The sequence below is a fragment of the Haemaphysalis longicornis genome, unplaced genomic scaffold (assembly GCF_048455015.1).
Source record: "Haemaphysalis longicornis isolate Haplotype H1 unplaced genomic scaffold, Haemaphysalis longicornis Haplotype H1 scaffold_10, whole genome shotgun sequence".
Lineage (NCBI taxonomy): Eukaryota > Metazoa > Arthropoda > Arachnida > Ixodida > Ixodidae > Haemaphysalis > Haemaphysalis longicornis.
Window position 1 is genome coordinate 4,163,063 of NW_027526204.1, and position 15,823 is coordinate 4,178,885.

At 48.1% G+C, this 15,823-nt stretch overlaps 1 protein-coding gene across 1 annotated transcript in view; it reads right to left on the minus strand.

Moving 5' to 3' along the window:
• Positions 1-12,904, minus strand: part of LOC144158133 (uncharacterized) — a 41,066-nt gene extending 28,162 nt beyond the window's left edge. Inside the window, exon 1 of the mRNA XM_077688788.1 lies at positions 11,930-12,904. Coding sequence (XP_077544914.1) covers positions 11,930-11,989 — 60 coding nt within the window. The 5' untranslated portion in view covers positions 11,990-12,904. The remainder of the gene's footprint in view (positions 1-11,929) is intronic.
• Positions 12,905-15,823: the final 2,919 nt, after the last annotated feature.

Sequence of the window (15,823 nt, forward strand, 5' to 3'; positions counted from 1 at the left end):
TAATGTGGTTATGTCTACTGTGGTGGTGGTGGTGGTAAAAACATTTATTCAACAGATTTGCTCTTGAAAGCGAGAGAAGCCCTCAGTCCAGGGCCCCTGCGGCGGCTGCGGTCCTGTGTGCCCGGTCCACCAACTGTCGCTGGTCCTCAGGGTCCGAACTGCACAGCGCGGCCTCCCACTGCTCGAGGGTGGGGGTGCGAATAATGGGGGCTGCTGGTGTGTTCTGGCAAGCCCACGTGGTGTGGTACAGTGTTGCATGTTCGCTGTAGTGTGGGCATGTTGGTGTATATATTGTGAGGTGTATGATGTGCAGGAAGCTAAGGTAGTGGTATGTGTTGGTCTGTAGTTGCCTCCAGGCTACAGCCTCTTCTCGGGTAAGCTTCTGGTGCGCTGGTTGGTAGGCACATCTGTCAAGGCGGTGGTGTTGCAGAAGTGCACGGAACTGCTGCTGGACAGGCTCTGGGTCACGGAGCGACTGGTGCGGTGCCTGGAGGGTGCATGCTCGGGCTGTAGCGTGTGCTCGCTCGTTTCCGTCGAGCCCTGCGTGACCTGGCGTCCATATCAGTATGGTAGGGTTCAGGGTATCCTTGTGCTTTTTTAGTAATCGGAGGGCGGATGTTGAGATGCGACCGTTGCCGTAGTTCCTGCATGCCTGTTGGCAGTCCGTAATTACGTGAAGCGGTTTATTCGAAGTTGCAGACGTCATTGCCAGTGCGATGGCCGTTTCTTCGGCTTCAACGATGTTTTTGGTTTGTAAGGTCGCAGTGCAAACGACATCGCCTGAGCCGTCGATGACGCTTACTGCATTCAAGGGTGTAGCAGCAGCAGCAGCAGCAGCAGCAGCAGCAGCCATTCGATCCGCGGCTTGGTTCCCGGCTATACCACGTGGACCCAGCAAAGGACCAGTTCAAATTTGTGGACATACACAGACATAATAGCCTTGACGATAAGATTGGCAACGTGGTTTTTCAAAGACCTTGTTGACGACAATGCCCGCACAACACTGAAGGAATCTGTATAGATGATGGATTGTGGGATGTGGCTTTGAAGTATATGATTAACAACAAGAAGTACACCATAAGCCTCTGCCGTAAAGATACTAGTATTACTATTCAGAGCTTTAGTGACATTAAGGCCGGGTCCATGCGCAGCGCAGGATACAGAGGTGGCAGTTTTAGAGGCGTCCGTATAAAATTCAGAACACCGATACTTCTGCTGCAAATACAAGAAGTGCTTAGTACAGCATGTTGTTGGGCTAGTTGGTGCAGCATCATGAAAGTAGAAAAAACTGCGCGTAAAAGACAGGACCGTGACAAGTAGACAGGACAAGCGCAGACTCACAACTAACTTTATTGAAACAATGAAGAAGAATATATGTCATTTCTGGCACATGCGCACACAGACGCCAGTTCGTTTATCTTTTCCCGTCAGTGCACCATCTTTGTGATGGAATACAGGCTCTTCTAACAATCCCCAGCGTTACGGACGGGAGAATAACAAGACAGGGCACCGGAACACGGAGAAGAACTGAAGATGGCACGCTTTATAGGGTTGGGTATTCGCACAAACACGCGGAGTAAGAAGCGACGGGGAAAAAACTAAACAGGGCTGCTAACTAAAAAGAAGCACGAGTCCGTTTGAACGGAAGTCAAGTTGGCCAACTGCAACAGTCTCACGTGTTGGATGAGCTGTTCGGGAGTGTTCAGATTGGCTGGAGCGTCTTCGGCGCGCCGGCGGAACTTCCTCGAACGTGGGCAGGTCGTGGGGCGCTGGTCCGTGCTGTCGTGCCCTGGCCGTCGCCTTCCAGGCCGTCGCAGGGGAACCACGGTCGCGCACCCGGTACTGGAACAGCGGCGTCCGGTCCGAAAGGCTGCCCTCTCGCTCACGATCACCGCCGAGCAATCCGGAACACACCGTCCCCTTCGTCGGGATCCTCTCGCACCTCCTCTTCCTCTTCGTGGCATATAGCCCCACAATAGGGATTGGCCGTCTTCTTGCACAAAATGTTCTTCAAAGGCGCAAAGTTCCGGCTACTTCCTCACAATCCTCTTTAAAAATTCAAATTCATTGCCGTACAAAGCAACGGATGGCACGCTAACACAATTTTTTTCATTCCTGCGTATAAAAAACGCCTCTATCAACTCTCGGGCGATTCGATCACGGCCTTTGCCCAGCACTGTGGTTTCATTAAACAACGGCCGACATGGTTTATCTTCACAGGCAAGACAATGGTGCGGAAGGTGGGACCCTGTTTTGTTTTTTATTGAAAGCTGGTGTTCCCTCAGGCGGTCCTTGATGCAGCGCCCCGTCTGCCCAATACCTTCCCGCAAGTGAGCGGTATAGAATACACAACCCCCGTTGCGCAACGCACAAACGGTGTAGCATGCTTCGTTTGGCATGCTGCGGCCTTGTCGGATCCTTTTAGAATCTTGGGGCATAAGCCAGCCAACTTACGAGGGGCAGAAAAGACTACCGGCACTCCGTGCCTGTTGGCCACATTTTTCAGGTTGTGCGCTACTTTGTGGACATATGACGCTTAACAGGCGCTTAACAGGCGTGTTGATGACATATGACGGTTAACAGGCGCGTTGCGGACAAGGCCGGAGAAGAAGACCATGAGCGTTGCCTGCTGAAAGGTGTGGACTGTTTGCTCAAGACTTCAAGGAAGGCTTCTGCGACACCTGTGGAAACAACCCGGCACATTGTGAAGTACTTCAGAGACAACGAACTGGTGTTGCTCCAAGCCGACAAGGACGGAGGATTCGTTGTCTTGCCGTCGGGTGCCTATGGGGACAAAGCGCTACAGGCTGTGACAAAGAACTTCTCGCCTAGGAAGGTTGTGGCCTCCAAGGTAAAAGCATGTGCTGTGAAGTTATGCAAGGAAATGTCCCTTGAGAAGCTTGAAAAATCTGTTAGCGCGTGCAAACGCAACAGCCTAGAAATTTTTTTCACTGTGAAGACCCATAAGGACGATTTCCCGTTTAGATGCATTGTCACTGAGAGGGGCACGTGGCAGCACCAAATCAGTCGGTTTTTGCAAAAGCACCTTACCGCCGTCAAACTACATGATCCTTTTGCTACCAAGAATTCGTTTGAGGTCGTGTCATATCTAAAAGAATGCCCACCAGTTGGGTTCGCCTTTTCCGTTGATGTCACAGATTTATTCTATTCTATTCCGCACCAAGACATGTTTTTTGCTGTCAGAGAGTGCATTGAAGATGGCGATGTAATTTCTCTCCAGAACTCGTGCGGCATGTCACTAGATAATTTCATGACCCTGCTAGAATTCTATCTTCAGTCCACGGTTGTTTCATTCCGGGACAATTTGTACGTTCAACGTAGGGGCGTGTGTATTGGATCGTGCGTGGCCCCAGTTCTTTGTAATATGTTTTTGGCCCACATTGATCAATTTCTGGAGCACGACCTTGAAGGAAAGGTAATGAAGGTTTTTAGATACGTAGACGACTTCTTGATTATTTTAAAAGCATCTTTGTTAACCTTACCTGTTTCTGAATACATTGTCACTGCTAACGAGATTTTAGAAGTGTTTCAACGAGTGGGGAAAGGCCTCTCTTTTACCAATGAAATGCCGAGCGATAACTGTCTCCAGTTTTTAGACGTGAACCTCACGTTTTTACCGGATCATGTATACTGGATTTACAAGCCAAAGGTACGTAAAGGGTTGTTGCCTTATGAGTCTGCGCACTCAAAGACTGTGAAAAGGGCGGTCGTTATGGCATGTCTCCAAGGAGCGCTTGTTAAATCTTGCCACCACAGGGTGCGTGAAAGTTTTGTTGCCCAGGTTGCTAACTGCTGGTTTCCCTCTGATGGTGTTGATAGCGGTGGCTGAGTCACTGCTGAAAAAGATCAAGTGTAATCGGACCTGTGAGGCTGACGCTCCTAAGCGAAAAACCCCTGTAGTTTGGCCATATGTCCACAAAGTAGCGCACAACCTGAAAAATGTGGCCAACAGGCACGGAGTGCCGGTAGTCTTTTCTGCCCCTCGTAAGTTGGCTGGCTTATGCCCCAAGATTCTAAAAGGATCCGACAAGGCCGCAGCATGCCAAACGAAGCATGCTACACCGTTTGTGCGTTGCGCAACGGGGGTTGTGTATTCTATACCGCTCACTTGCGGGAAGGTATATATTGGGCAGACGGGACGCTGCATCAATGACCGCCTGAGGGAACACCAGCTTTCAATAAAAAACAAAACAGGGTCCCACCTTCCGCACCATTGTCTTGCCTGTGAAGATAAACCATGTCGGCCGTTGTTTAATGAAACCACAGTGCTGGGCAAAGGCCGTGATCGAATCGCCCGAGAGTTGATAGAGGCGTTTTTTATACGCAGGAATGAAAAAAATTGTGTTAGCGTGCTATCCGTTGCTTTGTACGGCAATGAATTTGAATTTTTAAAGAGGATGGTGCACTGACGGGAAAAGATAAACGAACTGGCTTCTGTGTGCGCATGTGCCAGAAATGACATATATTCTTCTTCATTGTTTCAATAAAGTTAGTTGTGAGTCTGCGCTTGTCCTGTCTACTTGTCACGGTCCTGTCTTTTACGCGCAGTTTTTTCTACTTTCATGATACAAGAAGTGCTGCAGAATTGCACATCTAGGAGCTCGGTTTTTATCTACATGTGTGAAAGATGTGTCGCATGATACAGCGCGGAGATGCCATGGTGCTATAAAATCTGTTACAGAAGTTTGGGTGGTATCTAAAAAGGAGACAGCTCTCTAACTCTGTAAGAGAAGGGCGTGGAGAACATTGGTCGATTTAGCAGGAGTTAAGTCATGGCGGTATCATAAAAAAACTGATTTAAAAGGATGGTGAGGCATGGATAAAATTTTAGAAGCTTAAAGGAGATCTGTGTAGCTCGCTAACGTTGTAGGTTTCGTTTATTGAGCTCCACATAGAGTCTTTCGACCGGGCTAGTGCGGAAGACGCAACATGCCAGGCGCAGCCCCAGATGAAGCACCGGGTCCAGCCTTTTGAGGGACGTTTTACTTGCTGACCCATAAACAACACTTCCATAGTCCTACCGTGAACCTATCGGGCTACTAAAAACACGTTGATTTCTCCCAGCCGAAAAAAACCATTGGCCGACCAATTGGAATTCCAATGGGTCGGCCAATTGGTCGGCCAATTGGTCATCCAATTGGTCGGCCAATGATGTTTTAGGCACCCATTGGCGTCCCCATTGGCCGGCCAATTGGGCGACCTATTGGCCGTCCAATTGGGTGACCTATTGGCCGACCCATTGGCCGCCAACTTGTTGCACTTTTAGTTGGTTCAAACCCATTGCTGCAGCCACTCCATCTGAGATGCCGCTGCAGTGCGTTGGTTACCTGTATCACAAATAGAACTCTTGGAATGGATGAATATCTTTATTGCTCTGTTTGTATACACATACTGCAGCATGCACACAGTTCGTCCTTTAAGCAATTTTCCACAGGCCATTGTCCATGCCGTGCTCCGCTCGCCGCAGGCTGGCTGGACCTTCACAAAGTGAGTGGCAAAAGCGAACAATGGGTTAAGTTTATAATAAACCGCAGTTTCGCGCATTAAAACAACAAGTCACTGAAATGTTGAGTGGCGTGAGCTCACCTCTTCCACAGCGTCCCATGCATGCCGAACTCCGTTGCGTGGCGATGTCGTGAACCCGCCAATCGTAACATGAACAGCCCTGAAATACATTAGGCAGACAAATTATTTCTTAATAATACCGCTCACGCTATGAGGAGTGAAAATGGCAAGAAAAACTGAACCAGCTATGTTACTCACATAAACAGAGGCACTCTTCCTTCGGTGCGAGGCTTAGCGGCGTTCAGCGTAAAGATGCATCTTGAAACACACTGCAATGGGTGTGCGACATCATCGTCGCCACTTCTCACACTCTTGCAGACCACTTTACATTTCCAATGCAATGCACAGTCAGAGAAGACTGCGTGTGCAACCGACCAACACGCCTACACTACCTACACCGCCAGCACCACGTTGAATATGCCACTTATCCACTGTACGTCTATGGATTGGATTCGATTGGATTGGATCGTGGTTTTATTTCAAAACAATTTTGCTACTCATGTCAGAAAGTTTTCTTTAGTGTTTGCTTGTTGTTTTTTTTGGGAACTTTATCTTGAATTGCTGATTGTAATATCAAAATTAATTGCCTAGGTCATAAATATACATTTGTAAAGGTTGAAGTTTTGAACATTTCTGAAGGTTTCAAATTAAGGGTGAGAGAGAGAATTAAATTTCAGCAAATGGTTGTCGTAATTGAATACTATCCAAATACTATTCAAAATGGCTCCCCGATTGGGTCATCATGTTGGAGCAGATTAACTTTATGGTTGGAGCCAATGGGTCCAATTGGGCCAACTGGCCATCCTAATCGAGCCAATGGGACCAATTCGGATCGGTCCAATAGGTCCAATGGGCCCCATTGGGTTTCCATTTGGACCCATTGGGATTCCATTTGGACCCATTGGGTGGCAAATTGGTCCAATTGGTCGGCCAATGGTTTTTTTCGGCTGGGCTCTCTTATGCACAGCAAGTAAGTAAAGTGATGGAACACTTTCTATTCAAACATATCAGCTCATTCTTGGAACAAAATAACTACTTCTCGCCTAATCAACACGGATTTCGGCGTGGGTTTTCAACCGTAACGCAGTTAATCCATACTACAAACGATCTCTTTAAATCGCTTGATGAAGGCGTACAAATTGACGCAGTTTTTATAGATTTTGAGAAAGCCTTCGACCGTGTCTCCCATTCTCACTTGCTGTTTAAAATAAGAAAGTTATTAGCTAACTCGAAAATTCTCCGGTGGCTTGATTCGTACTTGTCAGGCAGATGTCAGTACGTCCACATTGCTAATAATACGTCAAACCTAGCCCCCGTATACTCTGGTGTTCCCCAAGGTTCGGTCCTGGGTCCACTCTTATTTTTAATTTATTTGAACGATGTGTCTTCTTCATCTTCAGTGCGCTGTCGGCTTTTTGCCGACGACTGCGTTGTGTACCTTCCTGTTCGCACGAGAGAGGACCAGACTGCCCTCAGCACGTATCTAAGTGCTATCACTGACTGGTGCAATTCCTGGAAAATGAGCCTGAATGTAAAAAAGTGTGCCCAAATGACCATATATAGCGCGTAAAAGAGACCCCGTCGAATTTCCTTACAAACTGCACTGCAAATTGTAAACCAGTTTAAATACCTAGGTGTAACAATAACTTCAAATCTAAGCTGGAACACACATATTCGAATCATATCATCAATTGCTATTCAAGGCACCGATTAAAACATTGCACAAGCAAAATAAAACAATTGGCATACACATCTTTAGTACGACCTATATTGGAATATGCAGATGTTGTGTGGGATCCCCATGCGAAAGCAGACATACACTCTCTCGAACGCATTCAAAACAAATCCTTACGGTTTATTTACAACGCGTATGGCAGGCGTGCTTCAGTTACAGAGCTACGCACCCGATCAGGACTTCCAACACTACAGGCACGCCGGAAACTACACCGCCTAAAATTTCTTTTAAATGCAGAGCATTTCAGTAACTCACGATGTCACCCGCGTTGACGTCCGTCGTGGTCCGCACCGTCGTTTTCCGCACCCCTCCCCCTACACTATATAAATAGAGAGCAGCCAGTCACCGAAAATCGTGGCTGTGTATATGCCCCATGTCGTCGCAAATGACGTCATCAAGTTGGCGAGAAAGGAGCATGGATACGGAACTTTTGAACGAACTTTTAGAGCGGACGAAGAAATGCAGGTAAATCACCGAAAAATCCGGGATACACTTATCGGCCATGTTTATAACTACTAGTTTGACACACCCTTTATAATTACGTACAGTTATGCTGAAACAGAATACGAAACAAAAACTGCGTGGCGTGCGAACTAAACTTTTAAAGAAGGGCGATGACCCCGCGCCGGCGCCGGTGCCCGCGGAGGCCGCAGACGCGGCCGCGGAGACGCCAGCGCCATCCCTCGCCCCCGCCGCGGATCCTCCCGCGGCGAAGTGCGAGGAGGTGGCGCCGCTCGTCGGCACCCCAGCAAAGAAAGAACTGAAACTAAAGCGTGGCAAACTGTTCCCATGGCGACGCAGTGAAACATCCCCCTCGCGAGGGGCACGATCAAATCCAGAGCATTTCCGGGGGCGCACGACGTTAAGTAGTTTGCGTTACGTTAATGTTGTTGCACTTGTGGCAACTGCTGACGAGAGAGCGCTTTTTTATATAGTGTAGGGGGAGGGGTGCGGACAACGACGGTGCGGACTACGACGGGACAACGCGGGTGACATCGTGAGTTACTGCAATGCTCTGCATTAAAAAAAATACTATTCGGCGCCTGGTTTCGATCCCTCGACCCTGCGGGCGGAACGCAATGTACATGGTGCTCTACCCACTGCGCCACAAAGCCGACCGAGAATGGGAGGCTACGAACGCGCCTTATATCCTTGACTCATTCAAACTACGTCAAGAAGCTGCTGATACAACGCATTCACTACCACCAACTCCCCAAACACTAAACGTTAACGCAATACACCCACCCCCTATGCGACGCATTTACTCGAGTCCCCCTCGCGGGGAGATGGGCCCAATTACGATGGCAGTGCAACGCCGGCACGTGCGGGGAGAAAAGAACAAAGAGAACAGAACTCCCGCTTGCGCAGTTTCAGGCAGGGGGCGCGCGAGCACTGCGAAGGCGGGAAATTTGAATTGCATGGGGTGGTAGCAGTAAGCGGATAACAGCGGTACAGGCCACTATGGCGAATCACTGCTCTGCATTTCCGACAGCTTTCACATTGAGTGGAACGGCTTATAATTTTTTCAACATTGTTAACAATAACTTAGGAATAGCCTTTAACACCTACATGAAGTTTAAAGGTGTTGTGCCACCAAATTTTAAGTCTGTAAAAAGCCTGCTGTAGGCTTCCTCTGCATGCAACGACCCTCAACACGAAGTGCTGGGTACAGCAAGCGCTTAATATATATTTTAATTCGCTTCTAAAAATTACCTAAATGCTCTTCTGGAAATCGGGACCCATCGCTAGCGCCACTAACCATGACGTCAGTGAATTGCCAGCGCAGCAAAGTTTGTGACGTCATACAACGCTAGCTACTCGAGCGACGTGAACGTGAACTCCAGTTACCACAGTTTGTTTGGTCGCTTGGTCGTATCGACACACTATACCGATACGACGGCAACGACGACGCGACGCCGACGAGTCGTTATAACATCGGCCAACTGCCGAATTGCCAGACCGCGTTGTCACACCACGCCGACGGCGACACAAACACGTCGGCCGATGGAAAGTCGCCGTAGTGTGACTGACTCGCCGACCGAAGACGCGAACAAAACCGGTCGCCTGACTGGTCGCACGACGCGTCGTCAATCGACCGAGAAGCGAAAACTGCGCCCCGACAACATTCGTGCCGCAATGAACGCGGCTCTATTTTGTTAGTTTCTGGAGGGTAATAAACTCAGTAAGTTCCATGAAGCCCATACAACTCAACACTAGCGCTAATGCGATCCGTATTTTGGCGTTCGACGCTTCGGCCGTGCTCTTCGGCGACGCCGCTACCCCGGAATGCGTGTGCGATCGGCTCGCCTGTAGAAAATATAAGGTCAGTTTCGTGCAGAAGAACAGTTACGTAGGGTAATTTGGGTAATAAGAGATCAGTATCGGCAAAGGTTTTTAACGTAAAACGTAAAACCAAAGTACGGCAAGCACTATCCCTTCAGTGCAAAATCGCAGTCGCAGCCGGGCACACTTATTTTTGCGAGCGCTTTCGCAGAAGAGCAGAGTTGATGGCGATAAGCTGCCGCGGGGGCTTCGCGGAACCTTGCTGCGCAAGCGCTATTTAAAAAATGTGAGTTTGCAAGCCAGGAATTCTGTAAACTAACTAGTAAACACCGACGTACGACTCCAAGGATGGGCCTCCATCTAGTACACCGGCTATATCGCGGAGTGGAATCGTTTGTTCGCTGGCTCAGTGGTCTCGCGCGTTCCGCCCATCCGGTCAACGTTGCCGGTTCGATTCGCGGCGGGGGCAGCTTTTTTTTTTTTTTTTTTTGAGCGTTTTTTTTTTGAGCGTTTTTTTAGCATTTTTATGGTTTGCAAATCCATGGTTTTCATTTGTCTGCATCCGAGGATGCAGACAAAGAATCCGCGTCGGAGCTGTCGCGGCTTGACGTGACGAGTCGGCGTGTTTACTTCCGTGGTGAAGCACGTATGTGGGGGAGCAGACGCCGCAGTAAAGTCGCAACGTACCGCAGCGCCGCATGGTAGACACGCGTGGCAGAGCGTCCGCGCAACCATAGCCTCCTATATAACCTACTAAAGGAGGCTATGGCGCAACGCTGTGACGTCACTGCTTGAATCGGCGCCCAGAAACCGAAACCGAATCCTGTTCACATGAATCGTGCGATAACAAATTCTTTACTCAGAATATGTGCATGTGAGAGCATGTATCATGCTTTCTAATGAAATATAAAACGTTTGCAACAAAGAATGCACAAGCAACAAATTTGGTGGCACAACACCTTTAATACATCGCGTCAAACACGTAACAAACATGCCAAGACAATCGAAATGCCCCGCACCGAAACTAACGCTCACCGTTTTTCTTTTTTTCCACGAACAATATCGGATTGGAATGCGCTGCCACAAGCTGTCACTGAAATTGTGACCCCGGAATCATTCGTATCATCCATAAGTTCGTATTTTTAACAAACAGGGCCCGCAAGCCGCCAACGAGCGTTATCGCCTCGCGTTGGGCAAACATTGTGTACATTTCAACTTGTGTGTATTTTCTTGGAAGCCGGGATGTACCTACCCAACCGTCTGTTTCCACTACCCAAGTATTCTAGTTGATAATACCCAAAGCGCCGGACTGCTGTGCAGCTATAACAAGCATAGTGTGCGCAGTACCAACAGCAGTATACGCACCAGTACTTCTATGTTTACGTGTACTTTCGTTGCTTCCATTGTTTACCCCACCATTCTTGCTGCTATAAAATGAATATGGCAAAATGGTTCGCCGTTCTGCAAGCGTTGTAGCCCTGCCTAAGTTGCGCTTGCTTTTGCCGGCCTCAGCCAATCGCGCAGATGTGCATATTACGTCTCAGGTTCTAGTGCGGGGAATGAGCTAGTGGGTCGCATGGCCATTCCCTTTTTTTCCTATTTGAGCGAAGGTTACATTAAAGGGGGTGACAGTATGAATATTCCAACGAGGAAACGGTTCGAACGAACCAAACATGTGTTTTGTCTGCATGGCCCGTTCGAGGGGTCTGTTGGCAGCCGCCGTGCTGCGCATTGCCATATTATATATAGATGTGGCTGCACGCCGTTGTTTGAGAAAGTACGTGCTATCGGTATCAAAATGCACGTGAGGATATATATTCGAGGCGTTTTGTATATAGTGCGTTGAAAATTGTGTTAGTGTTCCCAGTGTCTCGCTTTATGAAAAATAGATTCTTTATCTCTCGAATTTACACGTGTGCCCCTTGCTGTGCGTTTTTAGAAATGAATTTCTGCGGTTAAAATTTCCTCCTCCTGGCCCTGCTTCTTTTCCTTCTGGTTGCTTTCTGTTCGAACCGATCTAATTTAGTTGCTAGTAAGCGCAAGCGTTCATGTACGTCTCTTCCCGTTCTGTCTGACGTGCTGTCGCTTCTTTTTAAGAGCGACATCGCGAAACTAATGGTTTTCGCCATTAGTCACGAGTCTCTATTAGTCTCATCCTCTATATGGAACTAGTAAACCAAGAACAAAAATATGTGTTCTACCAGTAAACATATTTTTGCGCTACGTGCCTATCCGGGCGTTTCCAACCGTTAGTGAGCGCCGTCACAGATCTAGGAGCGCCTTCTCCAACATTCTTGCTCTTGGAACTGGCTTAAACAGCCTTACCTTATCGACGTCCACGTTGCCGTTCAGGTTCGGAGCACTCTCACTGCAATCTTTCGCCATGACAACCACAACTACAGTTTATTTTTCCAAAGCAGCAAGGCACTTTCTACGACGATATGATCAACGCAGCAACACCAACGCTTCTGCGTAGCAGACGATGCGATGCGAATTTTGTGGACGGGTGGCGCCCTCTCTGCTGTTTGCCTTTCTGATTTGTTTTTATTCGTTTTTCTATTTCTGAATGTTTTTTTACTGCGATACATTTTTTTGAGGCTGTGACATGTATGCGGCACGTTCTTATTTGTTAACAACGTGAACAATTTGCGCATAAATAGTATGCTACTGATTGTGCAACACGCATCACATCACATACGTGATTTCTTTTTTTGCCTGCTCAGAGCAGTTCTGAGCAGCTCGAAGCAGCCCGTATTTTATTGCCCACAGAACGTCTCGGCTGCTTAAAGCTGCTCTGGGCAGAAAAAAAAAAAAAAAAGCCGGTGCAGTGGCGCAGTTTTTGAGGAGACCCGTAACGGGATTAAAAAGGATTGACCTTTTCAGATTTGAAGGGCGAGGCGTGCCAAACCCTGACGAATAAGGAAGGAATGCGAACGTAGCTCGGGGACTGATTGATCCTCGGGCTTTTTCGTCACTACGCCAGTAATATGCTTACCAACGGTACCTTCCTAGATCAACTCAGCTATAAAAAAACTTCCGACTGAAATCAGCTCGAGAGTCACGCCCACGGTCACCCTCAATTGCAATTGCTTGTGTATGAGTGTGTGCCATTTTTTTATAAGCGAGAACGACATTGACTTGAACGGTTGTTTGGCGCCGTTCGTTTCTTGCTTGGCAACGGTGGAGCAAAAATGAGAATATGGGTTTTATCACCCGTATTTTTGTGCACCTGCCTGCAAAATATATAGCCCCCTCATCATCCCAATGAAAAGCACGAAACAAGACATTATTTTTTAAACTATCCACTAGACGACTAAATCGGGATTTATACTCCCCCCCCCCTCCCCCCCCTTGATGGACTTCGACACCCCCAAAAAAGATTCTACCCTTCCCAGGGTGCTGGTGGTTGCAGAATCCCAAGAGCCCCCTGCCGGGAGGATCTCGACATGTGTACCCCCCAAAAATCGAAATTCCGGATAAACCACTGGATCCAATTCATTTTTGTTACCAACTTCCCGCAGCTCCTGACGCTTGCGATAGTGAAGCCAGTAATTTCTCTACATGCGGCCACAAATGCTTATTCCTTGAGTAAAAGTGGCTCCTACTTTATATATATACAGTCTAGTCCACTTATAACAATATCAAAGTGCCAAGAAAATCCCATCGTTATAACCGATGATTGTTATGTGCGGGTTGCTAAATAAAAAGACGTAGTAGAGCTCAAAACATTTTATTTGCAGGCAAGCAAGGTTGTATTGCTACCTATTTGCGGAAAAGATGCCATACTCGGTCAGCTTTGTTTGCTGCACACGGAGCTGGCGCACATCTTTTGCAAGAGCACCTATAGGTGCTTCACTTAGCTGAGCGAAGGGTCCTTGGTGGAGACAAAGTCCCTGAGAGACTATCAAGCGTTGAGCCTCCTGCGAAGGCGCCACCCGAGTAGGCTGTACAACCGCGTCGTCAAAGTTGTCACCACCACTGCTGTCCGCAGCACGTATCCGCGAAACGATTGCCTCTTCAGTGAGGCATTTCAGATGTTTCCAAAACATCGGCTCTGGCATCTGAGCCGCGGAAAAACGGACGTAGTTGAAGAGGCACCCAGTTAAATTCAAAGCAGCAGGCACGGGGGCGGGGCCAAAGGGGCAGCATCGGGTTGTTTGGAAGGAGAACTGTTCCTCTCCTCCTCTTGCTTCCTCGTAAACTGTGCAGCTGACTCGTTTTCTGAGGGGCAGACGGGATGCGATGCGCAACACGCCGCATGGTGTCGGCCTCGTTGGCGTGGAGAGCCGGCGGCACCTCGCATTTTCGGTGCTTGCTGTAACCCGATTCAATCGTTATATCCGATATCGCGGTACTGGAGCATTGCAATAAGCGGTTTATTTTCCCATGGAAAGCGCACAAAAGCGGACGGTGCCATAGCCGCTCATCGTTATATCCAATATATTGTTATAAACGGTATCGTTACAAGTGGACTCGACTGTATATAAGTCGCGAAACTTCGATGCTTACAGGATGCACGGGCTACAAATCAAGCAGCTTTCGTGAACGTGTTTTCCTTTGCACAGTGTGGGTATTTGCAAACTTCATGCATGTATACCTCATTCCAGCAAATAGAATGACATACAGTTGCGCGAGTGTGCTTTCCGCTTACAAGATGCACACCACGATACAAACCAGCGAGCTGCAACAGCACTTGGCCAGGCCTTCTGCTACGATTGTATATATATGGGCTGCACACAAGCATAGTGACAGTAAAATACCATACTCCGGCACATCTGCATGCCGGCCAGTGAAGTGACCACAGTGTTCTGCAGAAAGATGGCAAGTTGGGCTAGTTGGTGCAGATTGAGATTCATGATGAAAAAACAGTGCAAGAAACACAGCCAGCTGTTCAGGCTGCTCTGGCAGGAGGTCACTGCGTGGCTCTCGCTTGCTCAGTCGGCATCATCATTAGTGTTGAGGCCGAGAAGTTAATGATTACATAACAGCCAATAACAGACGCAAGGTGTCAACCATCTTGTCACCATCACTGCCTCGTTTCGGCAACATACTGTGCGTAGATAGAAGACCGGCACTTGCTGTGCATACCCAGTGCCACCTACGGGTTCGCTGGCAACTTTTGTAGGAAAACTGCAACCCAAGGGTAAAGCATGGATCTTGGAGTGAACAGCCTGGGTTCTAGCCCCAGCAACGCTGAAAATATTTTAGTCTTACGATTTCTTTTTACTGCAAAATGCTTCTTCAGCTCAATGCTGCGCATTCTCTCCATAAATAAAGATGATTTGGTATCTTAAGTCGGTGTAGGTGCGGGGCTTGGCATATCATGTTTAACGTTCGAAAAGGAGAGTATATAACAGCTGCATCTTACCACTACTTACCTGCGGGGCAGAAACTTGGAGGCTCAGTAAAAGGGTGCAACTTAAATTGAGGGCGACTCAGTGAGCAGTGGAACGAAAGGTGATACGTCTAATGTTAAGGGACAGGAAGAACATGATGATGCCCGTCTTTTAGTGACGCAAGGCCAACAGAGGGCACCCAAACTGGTCTCGGCCAATTTTGTAGTTGCCATTGTAGTAATGGAAATAAACTTTGCGCTAAAAGGACGGGACGAAAGAAGAGGACACACCACACAGCGCAGACTAACAAACTGTGCAGATTCCACGCACATATGTACTATCGCTTAGACATGTGGAACCAAGAAAAGTTTAACAACAATGAAAAAAAAAGAAGAAAAAAAAAAGAAAAAAAAAAAACACCACACCTGCACCATGACACATGCCGTCTCAACCAGATTATACACCATCAAGAAACGAGATTTCCTTGCCCAACAGCAATATTAAAGCAGCACTAATGCAACTATGGCCCGCGCCTCCATTATGTCAGACCATCAGGATGCCTTAATGCGCCATTGTAGCCATCGCTTTTGCAGCAGAATAGGGGGGCCAACATCGCATGGTTTCGAAACGTCAAGTCCTGCCAAATCATGCAGGCCCTGAAACAGTGCGCCAGTCACACACGACAGTGCATGCCACTGCACGCATTGTTGCAGTGATCAAGCGCAGCCACAAACCAATCCAATTCTGCATGGCAAAGGGCATTTTGCTGAGCCAAGTTCCAAATTAAGCATGTTGGTGCCAGGCATGACCGAAAGGTGTCGGTTGCCCTCAAGGAGGCAGCAGAGATCCGCTGTAATTGAGCTGCAACGACAACAAAACGCGA